The sequence below is a fragment of the Styela clava genome, chromosome 1 (assembly GCF_964204865.1).
Source record: "Styela clava chromosome 1, kaStyClav1.hap1.2, whole genome shotgun sequence".
Classification (NCBI taxonomy): domain Eukaryota; kingdom Metazoa; phylum Chordata; class Ascidiacea; order Stolidobranchia; family Styelidae; genus Styela; species Styela clava.
Window position 1 is genome coordinate 32,173,380 of NC_135250.1, and position 21,261 is coordinate 32,194,640.

At 36.2% G+C, this 21,261-nt stretch overlaps 1 protein-coding gene across 2 annotated transcripts in view; it reads right to left on the reverse strand.

Moving 5' to 3' along the window:
* Positions 1-3,372: 3,372 nt before the first annotated feature.
* LOC120335211 (uncharacterized) overlaps positions 3,373-21,261 on the reverse strand; it is a 53,915-nt gene continuing 36,026 nt past the window's right edge. The window contains exons 2-14 of one of the 2 annotated variants that reach the window (XM_078113627.1): positions 20,913-20,985; positions 20,184-20,303; positions 19,861-19,950; positions 18,483-18,560; positions 17,197-17,271; positions 16,619-16,702; positions 15,709-15,807; positions 15,123-15,158; positions 14,847-14,924; positions 8,368-9,807; positions 7,533-7,843; positions 6,908-7,072; positions 3,373-4,787 (exon numbers count right to left, since the gene is read on the reverse strand). In XM_078113627.1, coding sequence (XP_077969753.1) covers positions 4,596-4,787; positions 6,908-7,072; positions 7,533-7,843; positions 8,368-9,807; positions 14,847-14,924; positions 15,123-15,158; positions 15,709-15,807; positions 16,619-16,702; positions 17,197-17,271; positions 18,483-18,560; positions 19,861-19,950; positions 20,184-20,303; positions 20,913-20,964 — 2,820 coding nt within the window. In that variant the 5' untranslated portion in view covers positions 20,965-20,985 and the 3' untranslated portion in view covers positions 3,373-4,595. The remainder of the gene's footprint in view (positions 4,788-6,907; positions 7,073-7,532; positions 7,844-8,367; positions 9,808-14,846; positions 14,925-15,122; positions 15,159-15,708; positions 15,808-16,618; positions 16,703-17,196; positions 17,272-18,482; positions 18,561-19,860; positions 19,951-20,183; positions 20,304-20,912; positions 20,986-21,261) is intronic. The other variant, XM_078113624.1, reaches the window with a different exon arrangement.

The following is a 21,261-nucleotide window of genomic DNA, read 5'->3' on the forward strand; positions in this document are numbered from 1 at the left end:
TCAATACTGCAAGTCGTGATGTTACTAGGTCACGTGACGTTCCTGAGTTCCGGCAGGTCCGGACATTTATCGAGCGCTTAGTTTAGTCTTTACAATTATTTATAATATTTAATATAAAAAATATTTATAATAGTTTTTCAATTTAATTTTTGTAATTTATTACCGTAGTTCAGTGCTCTTCAATCGGGTATACAGTATACCCAAGTGTATACCGGACCATAAGTTGGGTATACAACTGATAGAGGGTATACGAAGGGTATACAGTCTAAGTCAGGAATTCTAAAATGTAATATGATGAATTATAAAATATTCAAGCGGAGACAACAATGCAAACGAGGCGTGCATGAAATATAAAATGGTATTTACGCAAATAACCGACTCAAGCACATTGTTTCGTCACAAATTATATAGATAATGCGGGCACGTGTCTGGTTTGGTGATTTTGGCTGCCATGCATGTTGCTTGATTTACATTGAGCATTATTCCCGTTCACGCTAAGGAAAGGCAGTCAAATCACAACGTTTATAACTAGCCTATTAGATTGCATGATGATATTGCAGTACAATCTGTGCTCGAAATTTAATGTCTACTTAGGAATTGAATGAACATTGGTGTTTGTAAGGTATACAAAGTTCTTGAAAAATTGTAAAAGGTATACCACGGTAAAAAAGGTTGAAGAACACTGCCGTAGTTAATGGACACGAACCGGGCAATCGGATTATCACACAATCGTCAATATTTAATTAAAAAAAAATATTAAATTTAGTCCGATTATCCGATTTTCAAGCATTGCAATTCATAACTCTGAATGGTTACTGGCTTGAGACTCTAAACCTAACAGTTAAAATCGACCCCCTTGAAAAAAGTCGACAAATGTACAAACTTTTATTAATAGTGAAAATCCACCGCTAATTTGCAAATCTTTTGACAGTGAAAATGACGAAAAGATATTTTTAGTCAAATTGAAACTTGGAATTTAGTTGGATACATACTTCAATATTAATATGAAAAATTGTAAAACATTGCAAAAAATGTCTGTGATATCCATTGAATAGTCTAAACTTAACGTATAATTGATTGATGAAGTGGATCCGGCTAAAACAATGGTCGGGAACCCATGGCCATATATGGCTCTTTTAGTGACGGCTTATGGCTTCAAGAAAAATCTAGTATTCTAAGGCTATGCTTACTATTGTTACGAGATTTCAAATTCTTTTACAGCCAAATTTGGCAGAAAATTTGCCAATATGTTTGAGAACGCGCTCCCTGCACATGTCTATGTTATCTATGACAGTGGTTTCCAAACTTTTCGTACCATTGCCCCCCTGTAGTAGTTTCTACAACTTCATCGCCTCCAGGCACTGCGAAAAAAATTGAAAGTCTGAAACGAATATATTACAGACCAAATAAGGAGACAAATCATAGTTTATAATGTTTTTTAATGAGATGGATGAGCTTGGTGTTTCTCAGCGAGTTTTTATTATATCTAAAATTACCCCGTTTGCTGATGGAAAGGCGATTTAGTTGTTTTGATAGCAATAATGTCACGGCTGAAAACCCCTCTTTCACCATATCAGAGCTCGGAAACGGAAGAATTCCGGGTTCTACCTCCTCAAAAACCGCCGTGTACTCTTGCCCTATAGCATTTACCTCCCTAAATTCACCCGTTTCAGATTAAAATAATGAAAACAAAATTATTTTTTCAAAACTCATAATAATGATTTAGGTACATCTCATTCATCCCTACAGCCTGATGACCTTCACCAAAATACATGATATATCACGGTCTCCTGTAAAAATCATCCCCCATCCTACCACGTCATCCAGTCCGATCACCAGTCCATAGAATTAATCAGCCAATTGTTTTGGATTCGTGGACTCGGATGGCTCAGAAGTCGGCAAATTTTACGTCGCTCGCGGAACAAAATTTAGGGTTGCTATTCTTTTGCGGATCGCATATATTTTTTGAAAGTTAATTAAGGCCTTTGTAATGTTCATTTTCAAAAATGATTGTTCGCACAAATAGGTACTTCCAAACATCGAAGTGAATATTTTCGCATGGTTTGTGAAATTTCGATAAAGATTTTCTTTAAGAAGAAACATTCTTACAAAAATTAAGCAGTGATGAATCTCTCGAATAGAACATGAATTCCTTATTGCATTGCAATATATTCGAATATTCACTGCGCTATTGAACCCCTGCACTCAGCATCAACTTTTCTGCGTGTTTCCATTCGTCTAATTTTAATTAAATTGTAGGCTCGTTAAACGAGTAGCTGTTCGATATAATTTTTAGGATATAATAAAATTTGGTCTAAAAGTATCTCACGATAAATTCTGTTAATAAAAAAAGTGTAATTTACTCCTCGAGCGTAGATAAAAATTAAATTAATTCATCCTTAAAACCGACGTTTGAATGTTTCCCCTGGCATGGACTTCCTTATTTACTTCGTGACATTGGTCAATCAGCAAGATGCAAAAAGAAACGTAACAATGCCCTCTTTCGCATTCGCTCAGACACATTTCTCACTCAGACAGACTTTCAGGCGTGGTCGTGAACATTACATCATTTTCGCGATTTTAAATTATATTGTTGGTTTTTAGTTGTTTTTCGAGGATTTAAATAAAATAAGTCAATGACCACCTTGTCCTCCTAGGATTTTCAGTTTAATTACAGTAATCAAAAATTAGTGTAGAAATAGCTGTGATAGACTAGGCTAAAATTCTTTACCGGTACTTTTAAAAAACAGATTGTTGAATGGTATGAATTATAATGATAGTTTGAAACAAATACTTCATTTTATAGAAAACAACTTTCAAAACCGCTCTTAAAATAAACACTGAAAATTTTAGAATGGTAAATTATGGAAAGAATTTTCCGGGGTCAAAGATCCATTCAGTGAAGCGCCCCGGGCAGATTACTACAGATTTCCCGACCACTGGGATACGCAAACTACCGCACCTTACTGCGAAGACGAGTCCAGCAATTCTTTCGCGTGTGACATCGCCCACGTGATTCAAACTTACGAAAGCACGCAGAGTACAGTAATCAAGTGCACGATGCGCCGACCAAAAACAGGTTTCGCGATATCGCTCCCTCCGACTTTTTCGCCCACCGGGGGACGATAGAGCCCACTTTGGGAATCACTGATCTAGTCTAGGAGAATTACTGGACGGGCATTGTGACAAAACTAGGGGATTCTGGAACACATTTCGTGACATCACAAGCAATAGAGCAACGAGTCGCGAAGCAATAGAGAAAAGCATTTTGTCCAAGAAAGAAGGGTGATGAGCATCGTGGATTTCAACCTGTGCTGCACGTGAGCAGTCATTCCAGACCCGCAGCGACAACATGGAGCATCAGAAGTCACATTTAATGTATATTGACATTGTATTTGTTGACTTTAGAGTAAAAATTTCAGGCTTGATTAAGTGAAGAAATGCTATATGGCTTGCACAGAAATGCAGTTGAAAATATGTACCTTTTATGGCTGACCAAAAAAGGTTCCCGACCCCTGACGTAAACATCAAAATTATTGAAAGTGAAAAATTAAACATGCAGTGGTTGAAGCTCAATATACAGCACATACTGATCATGAAAACAGTGCAATAAGAAAATGAAAATATTCAATTAAATGACTAGAACTGACATGGGCAAACTAAGGCTCACGGGCCAAATCCGGCCTGTTGGGTAATTGAATCTGGTCCACCCAATGCTGTCACAACTAAACTAAAACCAAATTTGATGTTTCAGCTGAAAAGTAGCTCAGAAAATGTGTTGAGATTGCGAATAAATTAAGGCTTATTGTTTTCCACTTTTACCTTTTTAACACTGTAACTATTGTTCATAAAATTAAACTTTTTACGTCACACACTTACATGGCCACCAGTCTAGGTGGGTAAAATTTTTGGCCCCGGGTTCGAAAACCTTGCCCACCGCTGAACTAGAATCATCATTAGGGTGGATAAGGAAAAGGTGAACACTAGGAATATGAAAGAAATGTGTGTGACATCAAAATGTGAGCATTGAATAGGCAGAGTAACATATTGTACAAATCCTATTACTTGGGGGTTTGGGTTATACTTGAGTTCTAATTCAGGACATGGTTGTTAACATAATATCAGCAAGTGAACCCTGAGATCATTAGTTCGAGACCAGGTTGATCCGACTCATTATTTTACTTAGTTTAATATATTAGGTAAACAGGTACAAATCCTAGGAAGAGTGGATCCATATGCTTGAATGGATACCTCCTTTAGCTTTAAAAGGGAATGAACTTTTAATTCTGTTGACAGGGAATATGATGAAAAAATATCTTTAATCAAAATGAAATGCTTGAAGAGAGATTTAGTTGGGAACATTGTATAAAACACACACTAGAGTCCTGATATGTTCAGGGTGTCTGATCTTTAAGCATTGTGGCAGATTCATATGTTTAAATGGATGCTTGCTTGAGCCTTGTATGGAGAGGAAACAATTAATACTATGAAACTAATTTTGTTGATAGAAATGAACCAGTTGAAGTTGAATAAAATTAAAGCTCGAAAGACTTATTCCCGGCTTCAAGAATTATTCGATTCATTGTTTGTGGTTTCTAGTAGCCATTGAACTTAACCCCGGTATCAGCGATCGATGCTGTGAATCTTTCCAACTGATCACTGTTGAAGTCGCAATCTTCCATCTCCAATCTTTCAACCTGACATTGATGAACAATTTCACTGAGTGTAGATAATCCTTCATCTCCGAGTTCCCTGACTTTGTTCCAAGCCAGATCCAGTAACTTTATCTGAAAATATTAAGTTTTTCATTTTAAAATCACAAATAGCAAGGCAAGTTAATAAAGCTCTCCTAGATCAGTGGTTCCCAACCGCCGGTCCGCAGGAAATTTCATTCTCTTGTTTATCTACCGTATCAATCGCTTTACTGAAGCCGAAAATGGGAAGTTAAGTTGGTTTATAACACAATTTCTTTTCCGCCGTCATATTGCTGTTTGATAGGTGCGGTATGGCCCTGCGACATCTTGGCGCCGAAAAATCACGCTTTCGACTATTTCGGTTCCGATTCATCGCGAAGGCGCTCCGTCAAATCTCGCAAGATTCAGAAAACCACAAATCAGCATGCCTGTTTTTCTTGATTAATAAGTCGAAGTTACGTTGGTTTATTATGAATCTCTCTTCCGCCGTCATATTGGTGTTTGATAAGTGCGGAATTGATGGCCCGGCGACGTCTTGGCGCAGAGTAATCACACTTTTACTTTTTCGGTTCCGATTCATAGCGAAAGCTCTCCATCAAAACTCGCAAGATTCACAAACCTGAAAATCAGCATGCATGCTTTTTGCGTTTTGCATTAATATTACCATCCATATAAAAGGTTATGAATATTTCTTTCTTTGTTTAAACCAGAAAACTGCCAGGACCAGTATAATATTCCAGAGCCATAACACCCAGCGGGATATGAACTTATTGCGACCTTGCAGGTGGTCACGAGACATACAACAAAAGCATGGGGCCGTTGAGATCTTTTTCGGGTGATGCACAGCAGGATTTTGACCCTGGTGTCAAGTTAGCAACGACTTTATCATTGCAATATAAATTAATTTTGTTTGGGGCGTCGATCAACTGCAGACGGATTGATATGATGAACCCGATGAAACCTTAACTTTACAGTCCAGATTTTTAAAAAATCATTGTCACAATTAATTCTTGAGTTCTCTTGATAACGAATACCCATCGCTAAGTAATCAAGCAACAAACAGTTGTCCGAATTTTTAACCAGTTACTTCTAGCTTTAATTAAAACGAAGCAAATAAATTGACTGTGAGCCGCTGAAGAGCTTTGTGTTGCGAAACCTTTTTTTGATGCCTCGTTTGCAATCCTGTATTGGAAACGAAACAGCAAAATTCTCACTGGAGTTAATTGTGTGTGTAAATGTTTTGGCATGTACATGTTTTTTTATGTTAGGTGTGGGCCTTTTTTAATCATAGTGGGTGCCCACTGCATGTTATTACGCAAATATATGGTATTATTTTGGGTTCCAACCATTCCAATTTTTGGCCGGCCACTATTTGATAGTTTTTCCACATGTGAAATGTTTTTAAGTGTACCTTTTTTACTCAAAGCGTAGTGATTGCCTGACATTACGCAAATATATGTTATTATTTTCTGTTCCATTTATTTAAATTTTTGCCGGTCGCGAGTACATTTTATTTAATTTTACCGGTCCGCCAGGTTAGAAAGGTTGGGAACCAGTGTCCTAGATGATGGAATATTCATAGATAAAAGCCTCAACCGCCGGTCTGCGTCAACCATCCTGCCGGTTCGCCAGCTATATTCCAATGTTATATCTTAATAGCAAAATGCAAGGCATTGATGTTCATTTATTTTGTGAGTTTAACTCCTATTAATGCGTAAACCAAACTCGTTCAGATGTCATATGCTCATTTCAAGCCCTGAATTCTGAATGTTTTGTTTAGTGTATGATGTCATAAAGATGTTCACTTATCCTGTTAAAAAAATACATTGAATGGCTCGTGCAGGATTTTGTGCCTCTGTAGCATTATATTTGGTTTGAAAATCCACTGATATCTGATTGCTTTTTTCTTAATATAAAATTTTGGTAGCGGAAGTAGCCAAGTTAGTTTGGCTTTTATTTGATACTGAAAAAATGGACAATATTGTAGATAGATCTCTAGTAGGTACCAATACACTGATCTCCCAAATCCAAGTCGAGTCTTGAATGGAATATTCGTGTAGGGCACAGCTTTTTTTTTTCAAATTCAACTGATGGAATCGTGCATACTACAATCGCTGGATGTATTGCCCTAACAACTCCAATTTCTGCAGATTTTTCAATTTATAATTACGCATTTATGCTGGTTACTTTTTACTCTCTAAGGTTTAACTCACCTTTGCATTGCCAGTGTTTTCCTTGAATGCTTTCATTCCTTCTGGTGTCAGATTGCAATTCTCAGCCTTGAAAGCCTTAACCTGACATTGTGTAACAACTAATCCAACTTCACCCCAACAAGCAGGTCCAAGATCAATATTGTGACTGACATCTAGTTCATCCAACTGAAATAAATAAGAACTTTAAGAATTTTAACATGATGGAAAAATGATCAAGTTATCTGATGTATGATTTTGGTATGGTAGCCCAATTCTTGTCGAATTCCTCTTTTTGCTCTTGGGGAGAAATACTGCTTTAGTATTAATATTCTTTAGTTCTCAATTACTATTATAAAAATTAAGAACAAATTATAAACTACTGAAACTGTAGAAGATCCTGAGTGCGAATTGTGCATGACACTATAGGAGGATCCATTGAAGATTGAATAAACAAAGTAGTTTTCATACAAGGGCAGGGAGGAATGAAGAGTTCCAAAATGGACGAAGGAAAGGAATTTAACGAAGACTGGGAACCACTGAGGCAGAACATAGAACCACCTGAGCTGGACGAATTTCTATGATACGAGTTGGAACAATTGGTGATCTTGAATAGAAATACTTTTATCAACTTCCAATATGAGTTTACCTTCAAACAGGAACCTTCTAAATTTGACTTCAGGATATGAACCAGTTCAGCATTGAGATTGCAGTCGAATAGACGAACCCAAGTTAGGTGGTTGCAGCGTCGTATATCTGATGACATTACATGCATTCCTGCTGTAGTGAAGGATTCGCCAAAGAAAGAAATCTCCCTGATGCAGGATTGAATAAGATCGGTGTCGTTAGCTTCATATAATGTTCCATACAGCTCCAACTTCTGATGAGATTTCATTTCTTTATGTGACTGAGATGCAAGAAATTCTCTCAGAATTTTTTTCTTTTCATCTTGTCTGACATCTGGTAAGTAAAAATATTTTTAGTTTGAGAAAGGCTAACATAATCTTTAAGCTGATGTAAAAGATGGGAGTTTCAATACTGTGGGACTTATTTGGGGCAAACGGAATACTAAGTTGGCCATAGTCGTAGAGCAGTACAAATGGCATAACTACAGGTCTGATTCTCCGCCAGTTCAATACACAATAATTGGTATCCCTAAAGTATGTGAACCAAGATGGCAGACACTGGAACGTAGTATGTGTACCAGGTTAGAGTTAGGCCATAATTTTAGGTACAAATACTAGTGAAGTCACTTGGCTAGTCCCCGAACTCGTAATAGAACTAAAATAAGTAAAATTGAAATTTAATTATGGCCTAGCCCTAACTTGGTACACATACTATGTTCCGGTGTCCGCCATCTTGATTCACATGCTTTGGGATTATCCAATAAATCAGTCTTGTCTACTTTTTTCAAAGCCATGAAAGTCTAGATGTCGAACAAATTTAAATATGGTATAAAAGACATAACAATACATTTAACGTACCAGGAGAAAAGTTTGTTACGAGATTGCTTTCAATATCAGGATTCAGAATAATTCCACCCAATAGATGGCGAACAACTGCCCAATGATCATCTCGGAACTCAGTTTCGATAAATGTGCGAAACGTAGTAGAATCCATGTTTGAAATATATAGAGCGGATAAAACTTCTTGAAGGACTTGATGGCTGAAGAACATCAGATGGTCTCCCTCCATGAGATGTTGGTTGAACATGTTTTTCCCAGGTACCTTGATGATAATGTCACGAACTTCATCGGATTGAAGTTGAAATTTTGTGAGATCATTAATTGTGAAAATGACTCGTTTCTTTTTTGTGCCTTCGAAGGACATTCCCATCAAGTTTGGAAGTATTTCTTCAATCCGTTTCCTTTCATGTGTGTGATTGGATCGCATGAAGATGTGAAGGATTCGTAGCATTACCTCTGTCATAGTACCTGGTAGTTTCTCTGGGTTGAACTTGCAGACAATTGCATTGAATATTAGGAAAAGTGGAACAGATGATAATGGAATGAGTGCGGGTGACTGCCTTGTCAATTTTTCCCAAGCTTTTTCACCGTCGTCCCCGACAACTGCAATGAACAACCTCTCGATTTCGTCCCGAGTGAAACCAGCAAGGGCAGTTATGAATTGAGGCCTCAATTCTAAAGGAAGGGGTGCTATCCTGTGCTCACGTGAAGAAATCACAATCGTCATTCTGGGAAAGAGATTGCCTGTTATTAGATTCCACATAATTGTTGCTGTGCTCGATTTATCGGTATACTTCATCTTGTTGTATTTTCCAAGGAGATTCCAAGTTGCCTGATCCAGGCCGTCAAGGAAAAGAATACACATTGATTGATTTTCTTGCAGCCATTCGTAACCTTCTCCCACATCTTGTGTTGCGAGTCCAAAAGCAATTTTCCCAAAAAGTAATTCGCATGGACTTATGGCTTCTTCTGCTTTGTTTCCTCCTAAAAACGGGATATCTTTAATGTTCAAGTGATGAATAAATTTGAAACGACGTCCTGTATTACCGAATAGCAGAATCCTTAATCCTTCACTTATTTGAGCTTGTTCGACTAATTTGTTGGCAACTAGAAGACTTCGAGCAAGACGTTTCATGATTGTCGACTTCCCACTGCCCGCCTGACCCAGTATGGCGATGTATCTGTATTCTTTGTTGCTCAAATGTCCCACAAGCACATCCAGAGAAATAGGTTCACCAATATCACTTTTTATAACGGTAAATTCCATCTCAACTTTAAATTCCGTAACTTTGGGGGCCATTTCTCCACGGTAGAAGCCTGGTACTTTTCTTATTTGAGGATTCACCTCAAAGTCTGGTTCATTCAGTTTTGCTTCTTTGTAATTTTCTGTGATGTTAACTTTGGTTTGCTCCCAGGTCCTGTTGTTGAAGTAATTGATGAATTTTCTTGCATGGTTCCCTGAAAAAGGTTTGAATTCAATAAATTACAAGTTGAATAATGCTGTCGAAAATAAATTATCATAATATACAGAGATATATAGTATATTTATCCATAGTCATAGGATTGCTTATGTTTGAATTCTGTGAACCTGTGTTTTATGAAATAGGATTGTTCACTACAACAAAACCTAAATTATTTTGGTTTTTATTTCTAGTATTATATTCGGCCACTTTTCAATATACAAAAATTTGCGTCACGGATTCACTCCTTTATTTGTATTTAGCATTTCGCCGCCCTGGTGCTTTTGAAATTTTAGAAAAACTTGCATTTTGCTAACCGCCTATTATTTTTATTTTGTCGACGTAACTGCAGGTTAAATTGAAGACTAGGGCCTGAACGATATATCGGCCGTCCAATATATCGGCCTTGTTTTTCACAAATTTTGCCGTTGCGATTGCCGTCTAATTATCCATTTCATGTATGGCCATAACTGGAAGGTAATTACCGATAATGACGTTTTTGAAAGAGTACACAAGGGGAAAAAGGCAATTTAGTTTCGGCTGAAAATGCTAGTTCTATAAATAGAATATATTTGAAGCTGTTGAGCTGTGGGGAATCCTCATGATGGCAATATATGCTTTCAATGAAATTTGTATTTTCCTATGATGGCAATACTTCGTATTATATGTCTATTGCTATGACAAACAATTGCACTCTTGCATTTTGAAGGCAACAGTAACAATACGATCACCAAATAAAAATTTCATCTCTAGCTCCGAATTCGATACCTTCTTAAATGCAATATAAAAGTTCTTGGGCAACACTTTAATCTTTTTAATGGTTGTTAATCATTTTTCTGAAAATTACACAAAAAACCTCCAGAGTCAAGACTAATGACTTGAGCTGCGTGCAGCTTTAACAGGCTTCCCGCGTAAAAAAAACTGAAGACGCGTTTTGCTCACTGGAGCGTGAAAGCGTGGTCAGTCATGCATAAAATTTGCAATTTATGATGGGGGACTTATTATCTATGTAAATTTGTGTCGTTCTCAAGAAGAAGATGAAAATGTAAAATCCAATATTGCTTACTGGAGCGTATCGCCGAGGTCACTCATGCGTATCCTTGGCATATCGTATTCGGAACATGTCCATTAATCATTGTTATGAATTTCAACCCAATACCATGTATCAATTTTGAAAAATCGCAAAAAAACTGAAGACGCGTTTTGCTCACTGGAGCGTGAAAGCGTGGTCAGTCATGCATAAAATTTGCAATTTATGATGGGGGACTTATTATCTATGTAAATTTGTGTCGTTCTCAAGAAGAAGATGAAAATGTAAAATCCAATATTGCTTACTGGAGCGTATCGCCGAGGTCACTCATGCGTATCCTTGGCATATCGTATTCGGAACATGTCCATCAATCATTGTTATGAATTTCAACCCAATACCATGTATCAATTTTGAAAAATCGCAAAAAAACTGAAGACGCGTTTTGCTCACTGGAGCGTGAAAGCGTGGTCAGTCATGCATAAAATTTGCATTTTATTGCTAGCTGAGAATTTCAAGTTTGTAGGACCAATTTGAAAAAAAACTAATAAAAATAAATAATAATAAATAAATAATAATAAATAAATAATAATAATAATAAAACACAGGAATACAATGGGTTCCCTGCTGACAAGCAGCGGGAAGCCTAATGATGGAATTAATTAGCACCTACAGGCTTTGCATGCTTTATTAAAACTGAATTCATAGGAATTGAGTAAATGAAGTATTGAGAGTATGTGCAATTTTCAACTGTCAACACTCAACAGTTTTCGAAACCCAACTTTAAAAACCTCTAAATTTTTTTATGTAATTTTTCGTCATCAATGCACGAGTTGAACATTCTGGTATAGATTTCATTTCTTTTGCAAAGAAAATTATCAGAGTGTTGCTTGTTACTTGTAGCCATCTTTTTATGTGAGAAAACATCGGTACCACCTTATCGGCCTAGTTTCAGAAAACTATCGATATCAGCTCTTCGGCCTAGTTTTAGAAAACTATCGATATCGGTTTAAAAAGGCAGTATCGGTCGGGCCCTATTGAAGACCATTAAATTATTATAGCGAGACATTTTAAACATGCTCGTATCGGTAATGGATTACTTACAGAATTACAGAGAATTCATTATTCATTTAAAATGTCATTATTTTTAACAAGTGAAAATAAAATTTTAGGCTACTCCACAAGATTTTTCATCTAATCTTAAGATTTTTCTAACAGCGATAATGAGTTGGCAGGATTGCAAAAATCTGTATGAAAACTAAATACATTAGGCAGTTTATATCTTATGTTTATGTCCACATATCGCCTACCGTAGTAAAATTTTTATTTTGGCACAAGAAGACGCAACCATGAGTTACGTTAGACACAATTAAATTGGTACTTCAGAAGTATGTGCACCAAGGTGGCGGATACCGGAACATAGTAAATGTAGCAGTTTGGGGTTGGGCCATAATTTCAGGTACAAATACTGTGGGAGTCAATTAGCTAGTCTCGATCCCGTAATAAAAGTAAAATAAGGAAAATTGGAATAAAATTATGGCGCAACCCTAACCCGGTACACATACTACGTCACGGTGTCCGCCATATTGGTGCACATACTTCTGGGAGCACCATTAAATTTATATAGAAGGACATTTTAGAATCTCGTAGTTGTCATTGATTGAATATTTTACCCGCCAGAGAAGCCATTATACGCAAAAAAGATGGCTTTTTCAATGAGTTAGTAATAGCGCTGACCAGGGTTGTCCAAAACGAATCGAATATTCGAATGTATTCGAATATCAAAGTATTCGAATACCTTTTCGGCTGATTTTCGAATAATTCCGAATAGTAGCCACTTTTCGCCGTAAACGTGGTGTTTCGTTTTACGGGAATCTTCAAACGACTTTTTACGCTGTCTCACGTATTGTAATGACGATGAAATAGAATCGGCATTTTGATTGTTTATATCCTGTGCGACCGTACGTCGCATAGTGTTGCGACATATTTGCACGTTCGCGCGGGTGGACATTGCCGACATTCGTCTACGAGGCTTTTAATTTACAAATTCATTTCCATTACGTCAAAAATTCGTCTAACGAGTCGCTTTTCTAGGCGGGGTGGGGGCGTCTAATTGTGAAAGTATGTTTATTTTATTTCTATGTGGCCTGCTTATTATTCGCATGAGTCTTCTCAAACATGATTTGTGTAACCTTATATTTGGGTCCTAGGGTCTGCCAATCATGATATTCAATCGCAGGCCGGTTATCGTTACTTTAAAAGAGAAACACGGCCACCGAGATAAGTGATTTGTGACCCTTTCGTTTTGCCGATTCAGCAGAACACGACAGGGACAGGAAAACACAGCTGTGAAATTACCCGTGGACGTACAGTGTAGTACTTATCACATTTCAAAATTATTTCAACATTCGGGTTAATAGGTTGTCCAAAATGGTTGCCGCTTTACAACTTAAATTTACCGCTCAATTGTTAAATATAGTTGAATGATCTGGTTCTAAACATATAAAATTATTAGCGCATATTAGGATAACTGAACAACAGGGACACAATTTTTTTACCCGTCTTATTGGAGGCCTATATGGAAAAACCCCTTTTTTGAGTGCTAATAATAGACATCGTCCTATTTGCCATGTAGACTTATTAGCCGGGAAATACGGTATTTATAGCCGTAATTGTTACGTATCCAATAAATTGTCACAAGTTGGAAAAACAAGTCGATTTATTAGAAAATAATTTCTGGCAAATAATTTTGATAACGATAGTTAAAAGTATCGATCCTTTACCAAGATGATTTTTGTTGCGCAAAATAATCCAATCCATGACTGGTAACAGCATGGTTGTATCGACAATCTGTGGACATAAAATGTGTGGTGAACTGACCGATATTATTAAATATTGATTCCTATTTTCATATTGATAAAATAATGAAAGTATTAATACTAAATACCACGGGTATTTGTGGACATGAAATATGTAGTAAACTGCCCAATTATAATTAATTTCTGATTCGTATTTACAAAATAATAAAACTATAATTCTAAAATGCAACGGCGATCTGTGGCCTTAAAATGTGTGGTAAACTGCCCGATTTACCAACGTTTGAGTTATGATAATAGAATTAAATTAACACGGTAAGGCGTTTCAAATAGAGGTAAACTCGCGATTAATATTAATTTTTGATTCCTATTTTCGTATTTACAAAATACAACGGCGATCTGTGAACTTAGAATGTGTGATAAACTACCCGATTATAAATAGTTTTTGATTCCTATTTATAAAATAATGAAAGTATTATTACTCAAACATACAACGGCGATCTGCGGACTTAAAATGTGTGGTAAAGTTCCCGAATATAATTAATTTTTGATTCGCATTTTTGTACTCACAAAAAAAATTGTCACAAGTCAGAAAAATAACTCATACTTTATCCCGCTTATCGGCAAATAATTTGGATAATGGTTGGTGTTTAATTAAAAGTATGGGTGTTTTACTAGGATGATTTTGTGTTTAATTCTGTTAACATGACTCATGGTATATGAAATATATACTGCAATATTCTGCAAATATGAAATGCCTGGTAATATAACTAGGTTGTAACTTGTAGATAGCAGTTATTCCATTGCTTATTGCATGGAAATTCCTACATACATTTAGATAAGCTTCAATTAGTGGATTTTATATTCGAAGTATTCGAAATTTCATATTCGAAAAAAATAATTTCGAATGTATTCGAAATAGTGAACTATTCGGTATTGGCCATCCCTGGCGCTGACTGCTTCAAAGTTGGAATTTCCCATTTTGCGAGTGGAGAGTACTACGTTGAAGGAAATTTGTAATTTAGGGAGAGCAAAAACCGCCATGAAGGTATTTACGGGCTAAATGATATGTGATGCTGGCAAAAACAAAAGGTGATTATAGCAAAATGCAAAATTTTGTCGTATAACAAAATAATACACTTCAAATAAATGGAAATCAATGATTATATCAGGACAGATTATAAATACACTCACCTGCCACAAGTAAATCTTGATTGCTGTATTCTAAGTCAACGTTGCGTCGTTCTCTGTTTTGTAAACAAGATGCGGAACCTGAATTTAAATGAAAAAACTTTGAAGCACAACACATGAATCTGAAAGTTTTCATTAGGTTTACGAATGGTCACATCCAGATTACAAGTAAAATATGAAGTTTCCAGAAGGATATGTTGGATTGGTACTTTAGGAACTAATAATTATTACATGAGAGTTACAAACAACCCAGTATCAAACTCATCAAAAATGCTTTACCTCTGTAAGTGGATCTCTGTGCAGGTTGTAGGACACCTAGGAAGAATAAAGCAAATATTTTTAATGAAATGAAAGTTTGTATTCACCAGTATGAAGGGTATCGCAAGTATCGTATTGGGAGAAGTCTTTTCGTGCTATAGATCGCCGCTTAAAATTAACAGGTATACTATTTACCAGGTATGGTTTTTAACAGTAATATTTTTTTGAGCTCATATGACTTTTTTTTCAAAATATAAATACCAATTTTGATAATTATGACATCAACAACATTTCAATCAAATTTTGTATGGGAGGTGACTCTAGTAATCAGAAAAATAAACGGGAGAACGTTGGTGAATCGTAATCGTTTACTAATAACAGTTTTGTGCATTTTATATTAAACCATTATGAGTGAGGTGTAAAGGTGGGATTCATTTCAACTTACTGCTCTATTAATTTTCTCTTTGAAAAAATAGCATTGCTCGAATATAAGAAATACAAGAGTGTAATATCATATTCCAGAATTCCCATTATTTTTCAATTTCGTTACAACAACAGTTGAGACTTATAGGCCCAGTACACATCCGATAATTATCAATATACACACCTAATGGAGGAGGCGTCACTTCATAGACTGGACAGGGTAAATCATTTGAAGCAAGTCTGGCATCAGCGAATTCATTTCTTCTTTGTGCTGTTGTTGCACCTGAAGTCATAAATATAAATCTTCATTAATAACTGGCATACTCAGCTTAGGAAAGACCTTAACTTTTTCGAAGGACTATTGCTTGGCTGAGATATTTTATTGGGGCATAGCCAGTTTAGCAAGATGACTATGACTGGCCTAGTATAACCTTTTTTCTTGGGGTTCAGTAGGAATAAAGCCCTTTCTAAGGCATACAGCTTGTTTAAAGAAGCATACCCAGTGACCATAGCTTGCCTATGGCAGCCAAACATTTTTCCTGGGGCATGGCATGATTAGTAGGAACAAAAACCAAGGCATACAGATCGTTTAAGAGGGGCATAACCAGTTTAGGATTAGCCTTAGGACCATAACATGCCTGGGACGGCCAAACATTTTTCCTGGGGCATGGCATGATTAGTAGGAACAAAACCTTATCTGAGGCATACAGCTTGTTTAGAAAGGGCATAACAATTTTGCTGAAGCAGATAATTCCAAACTTGTTTAAAAGCGTCTTTTGCACTTGGAAACAAAATTAGTCTTGGAGTTGAGTCAAACCTGTCAGTACTTGAACGATATTAATTGGAATCATGATTTTTGAGGGAAACTCGAAAAGCACAGGCTTGCATTTTCAGAAGACACTAACAGAAAGTTTTTGCCACCGGGACATTGGTTCCCAATAATTGGAGTTATAGTGTCAGAGTAAAAATTTACCAATAATTAGTTAACATATTTGTCAACCAGGAGTCAAAACCAATTTTATTTCTGAATGCATCATATTATATTTCAAAATCTTGACAGTCATTCAATTTGTTCAAATCAAATGTTTATTTACCATCACGTGATCTTTCCCCGATGATAATGACGCTGTCACGAATAATTGTCGTTGCTCCTTCTCCCTTGGTTATCATTCCTTCACCTACAATATTAACAAGAGTGTTCCTCAGCATAACATAAACTAAAAATTCCACTAATTGTCAGTGATTAACTGGTCAGACTAAAAGAGATGTAACAATGCTACAGCAATACATCGGACTTCGGAAGCAAGTATGTTAAACGACTAGGAAACTTAAGTAAATTTTCAATGATAGTATAGAAATGACAAAGCTACCATTTGTGGTAATTTTTATTGTATATTTCATGTAATTAATATTGCTTATTTCGGCATTCTTAACTTTGTTGTATGTTTACTGCCAACGACAATTTTCTGCGGATTAATACTTGGCATGCTTTTACCTGAGTCATTGATTGTTGGTGCTTCATAATTTGTGAACTGTTTTGAGATGCTGCTAATGTTTAAGAGAATTAAAGCCTAGTATTTGTGGAACTCATGCATTTGCTTGCGAAGTAATGAACTTAAACTTAGGTTACAACACAATTTAGCACAATCAGACATAAATTTCAAGCTTTTACCTCCCATAATGTGAATGTTTGATTCGTTAATTTCTACATTCGTAGGTTCCTCTGTTTGTAATAATGATGCAGAACCTTAATGGAAGAGAGATGTACACATAAGTAACAATTTATTGGTAGTAACTCATATTGAAAGATAGGCAGACTAGATAGTTATGCCTAATCTATCAAATATCTTCTGCTCTAAGTTGAAGGATTATACCAAGAACAAATATTACGATCAAAAGTTGTAGTAAAGTAAAAATCAATCTAAGAAGACGCGATACAGTTTAGGTATTTGCCTTCGCAGTGACTACACGTAGCAATTGGGCGACGCAATGGCTTGGCGCAGGAGTGTGCAACCTTCAATACAGGAGGACCAGATACAAATAAGTGGGTGAAACTGCGAGCTGCACTTTCATTTAACATAGACTTTCTAGTAGTTGCAGGCACAAAAATTTTGGGGAACTGCCGTAGTATGTAAACCAAGATGGCAGACGCCGGAACCTAGTATGTAAAAGGTTAGGGTTAGGCCATAGTTTTAGGTACAAATACTATGAGTGTCACTTAGCTAGTCCCCAAACTCGTAATAAAACTAAAATAAGTAAAATTGGAATAAAATTATGGCTTAACCCTAACCTGGTACACATACTACGGGAGTACCAAGCTTTAGATTTGGATCTTATGACATATTTTTTCACTTCGTACAAGCTAGCTGTTAGGGCAATGTATTGTCATAGGCATAGATACCAAATTGGACTCAGGTATAGTCTTGGCAACACAAAGTGACTGGAATTACCAGATTGAACTGCAGTAAAAATTTGTTTTGCGGACAGCACGCCATTCAAAATTGGGATTCCCCTGCGGGTCGCACAATTTGTTCTTGTGGGCCGCAGGTTGCGCATTCCTGGTTTAGCGATTGAAGCCCCATGCCCTCACCTAAACCAGGGTGTAATAAATTGGGCGGGAAATGCAGAACCAAAAATATTCCAGTCCTTACAAAAATAACATATCTGCTTGGTCGCCCCAGTAGTATGTGTACCGATATGGAGGTAACTAATTTTGTTCGCCTACTTTACATCAAGTTGTGTAAAGGGACGGAAGCCTATAGGCAGGGGGTATATTCATTTGAGTAAAATCTGAGTAAATTATGGCCTAACCTGGTACACATACTACGGTAGTACTGCTACTTGTACATTGACTGTGTTCGGAGCAAAAGACACGAGTAAGCGTCGTATAAAAACATTCGAGACTTCAAATAAATGGGAATCAATGATTATATCAGGACAGATTATAAATACACTCACCTGCCACAAGTAAATCTTGATTGCTGTATTCTAAGTCAACGTTGCGTCGTTCTCTGCTTTGTAAACGAGATGCGGAACCTGAATTGAAATGAAAACACTTTGTTGCAGGACAAATAATCATCGCACAGAAACATATTGTGGAATACGTTGCCTATATCAAAGGTAGCCAAAGTTTTAAACTCCAGGCAATTTTTTTCAAAATTTACTTCGTCTACAATACCTAAAAAAAACAATTGAAAAGTGAACTCCTAATTTGGTATCTTGGCTTATGGTTAGGATTTTTCACAGTTGTCGTATTATCTTTCTGCTAATTAACCTCATATTTTAAATTTATTTTAGTTATCACATTCACTCACACCTTTCAACCGACTAAACCATTCCTGTGAGAGACGAGGGGATACGATAATGGGTGCATGCGATAGTTAAAGTGGTAAACTTGAAATTGGCAATTCTATATATAACACAAATGCTTAGTAAAATGTTTCTCTTCAATTCTCTTTTACAAGCGCAATCAAAACAAGAAAAGAGAGCACTGCCACTAGGTGGCAGCAACTGAAAATAGGTCATTCTTTACGATTTGATTGATTGAGGTGATACCAGGCTATTTTACTGTAGTTTTGAAATAGTAAATGTTTGAAAAGGAGGCTTTGTTATTGAATAATGACTCATAAGCAGTTTTATCAGTAAAGGAATTCGTCAAATTGGGGGGTTGCATTCATTAATTTTGGGTGATGGTAATTTTGGGTATGGGTGATGTGAACGGCAGCTGTTAGAAAACATGTGGCTGAATATTGTGGGGGTTGTTTAGAGGGGAAAAACCTTGAAATTTTTTAATAAGCTATAAAGCCTGTTTGAGAGAACATAACATATTTAGTGAGAGTTATGTAGAGTAGGTCCAGGAAGTCAATAACTTTTTAACCAGGCTAACTCCTCGCAAAGTTTTTACCGTGTGACCCCTTTTACACTTGGAAATGTTCGAATCGGAGTAAGCTAATTCAAAACTGTCAGAAACTACATATAGATGTCAAAAAAGGTGGCCAATCAAGAATAAAAGAAGTGCTAAAACAAAGTTTCACATTGTCCCGATGAAAGAAACACCATACACAACTGTCCAAAGCTCCAGGTATTTTCAAAATTACTAGGGAGGTCATAACTCATAACATATTTATTATGGTCATAAGGGTGTATAAAGGATAAAAATATATTTGACTTTTCATAAAGACCTTTAATAAGACAAGCATGGCGGTTTAATCTGAGTTTCAGGAGCCCTTTTTACACGACTAATGCCCAAATGAATTGCTGTTTGTATGAATTCTGGATGAATGATTGTAATTTATTTTTTCATATAAAAATACTTGATATCATCCTTGACTCTCACCTGATGTTGACGGCATTTCCTCTTGCATATTCCCAGCAGACCCTGCATCAGCTTGTACTTGAGGTTGTTGTGCGACTGGAGGTGGCGCAGCTAGAAATAATTAGTTGGTAAGTTTTAGGAGCATTTATGAAAATTAAAAATATTCTGCCTCATATGTCTAATGAGGCTTTTGTCTGCTTTAAAACTGTGAAACCTAGAATAATAAAATGTTAACCAAAATTAATTAAATGATAATTTTTCCTGTCATGTCACAAAGTTGAACAAATTGCCTTCAAAATGAAATAAATGTTAGTAAATTGTCTGAGAAAGAAAAATAAACATACCATTATTGTCATAATGCAGATGGAGGTGCTGAATATTGCCTGCGTGAATTACTTCTGCCTGAGCTTGCTGAATGTTATCGACTTGAATCACTTTGCCATGAACTTCATTAATATTCGAGCCTGAAAAAAGTAAAATCAATCTTCATTCACAGGAAAATAACTAGAATCTGTTTCATTGAAAATTATTGTTTAAATCCTAAATATCCAGATATTTTATGAAATCAGATTTCCTGTTAGGAATATATTTTGGTACTCCTGAAGTGTGTAAAACAAAATGGCGGACACCGAAACGTAGTATGTGTACCAGGTTAGAGTTGGGCCATAGTTTTATTTTTTTCATTATTTTAATTTTAGTTCTATTACAAGTTCGGGTACTAGCCAAGTGACTCCCGTACTATTTGAACCTAAAATTATGGCCTAACCCTAACCTGGTACACATACTATGTTCCGGTGTCCGCCATCTTGGTACATATCTTCAGAGGTACCCATATTTTTGTGAACATTCCTGATTCAAATTATAATTTTCCACGAAACAGGAATTTTATTTCTTATAAAGTCCAGGCAGAGCAAATTGGACTAAGTGAATATAAATCGGATTACAAGCCATTTAGCTAGCACTGTAGCTAATTCAATAATTCCCCATCATGCACAAGTTGCAAAGTTCTTCACAATATCATCACAATCCTTAGACATCAAATAATACTAAAAATAACTTGAATGAAATCTCACCTTGGATGTTCACAATATTAGCTCCCTCTTGCTGTTGACCTTGATCTGCCATTCTCGAAATTAAGGAAACCACCTGATAAAAAATAAAAACATTTGGAAAAACATACCAAATTTTCTGGCTATCAAGTTGCTTTTTTGGGGTTCAATTCACTAAACACAACTGTGAGTATGATTCTACTGAAACTAGACCTGGTTCTAACCATATAAAAAATTAGCGCTCTATTAACCAACAGAAAAACAATTTTTTGGACCCGTCTCCAGGTCTTATTGGAAGGTTTTTTGAAAAAATACTTTTTAGTGCTAAAATGAACTCTTATTTGCTAGGTAGACCTAAAACACATTTTGGTAA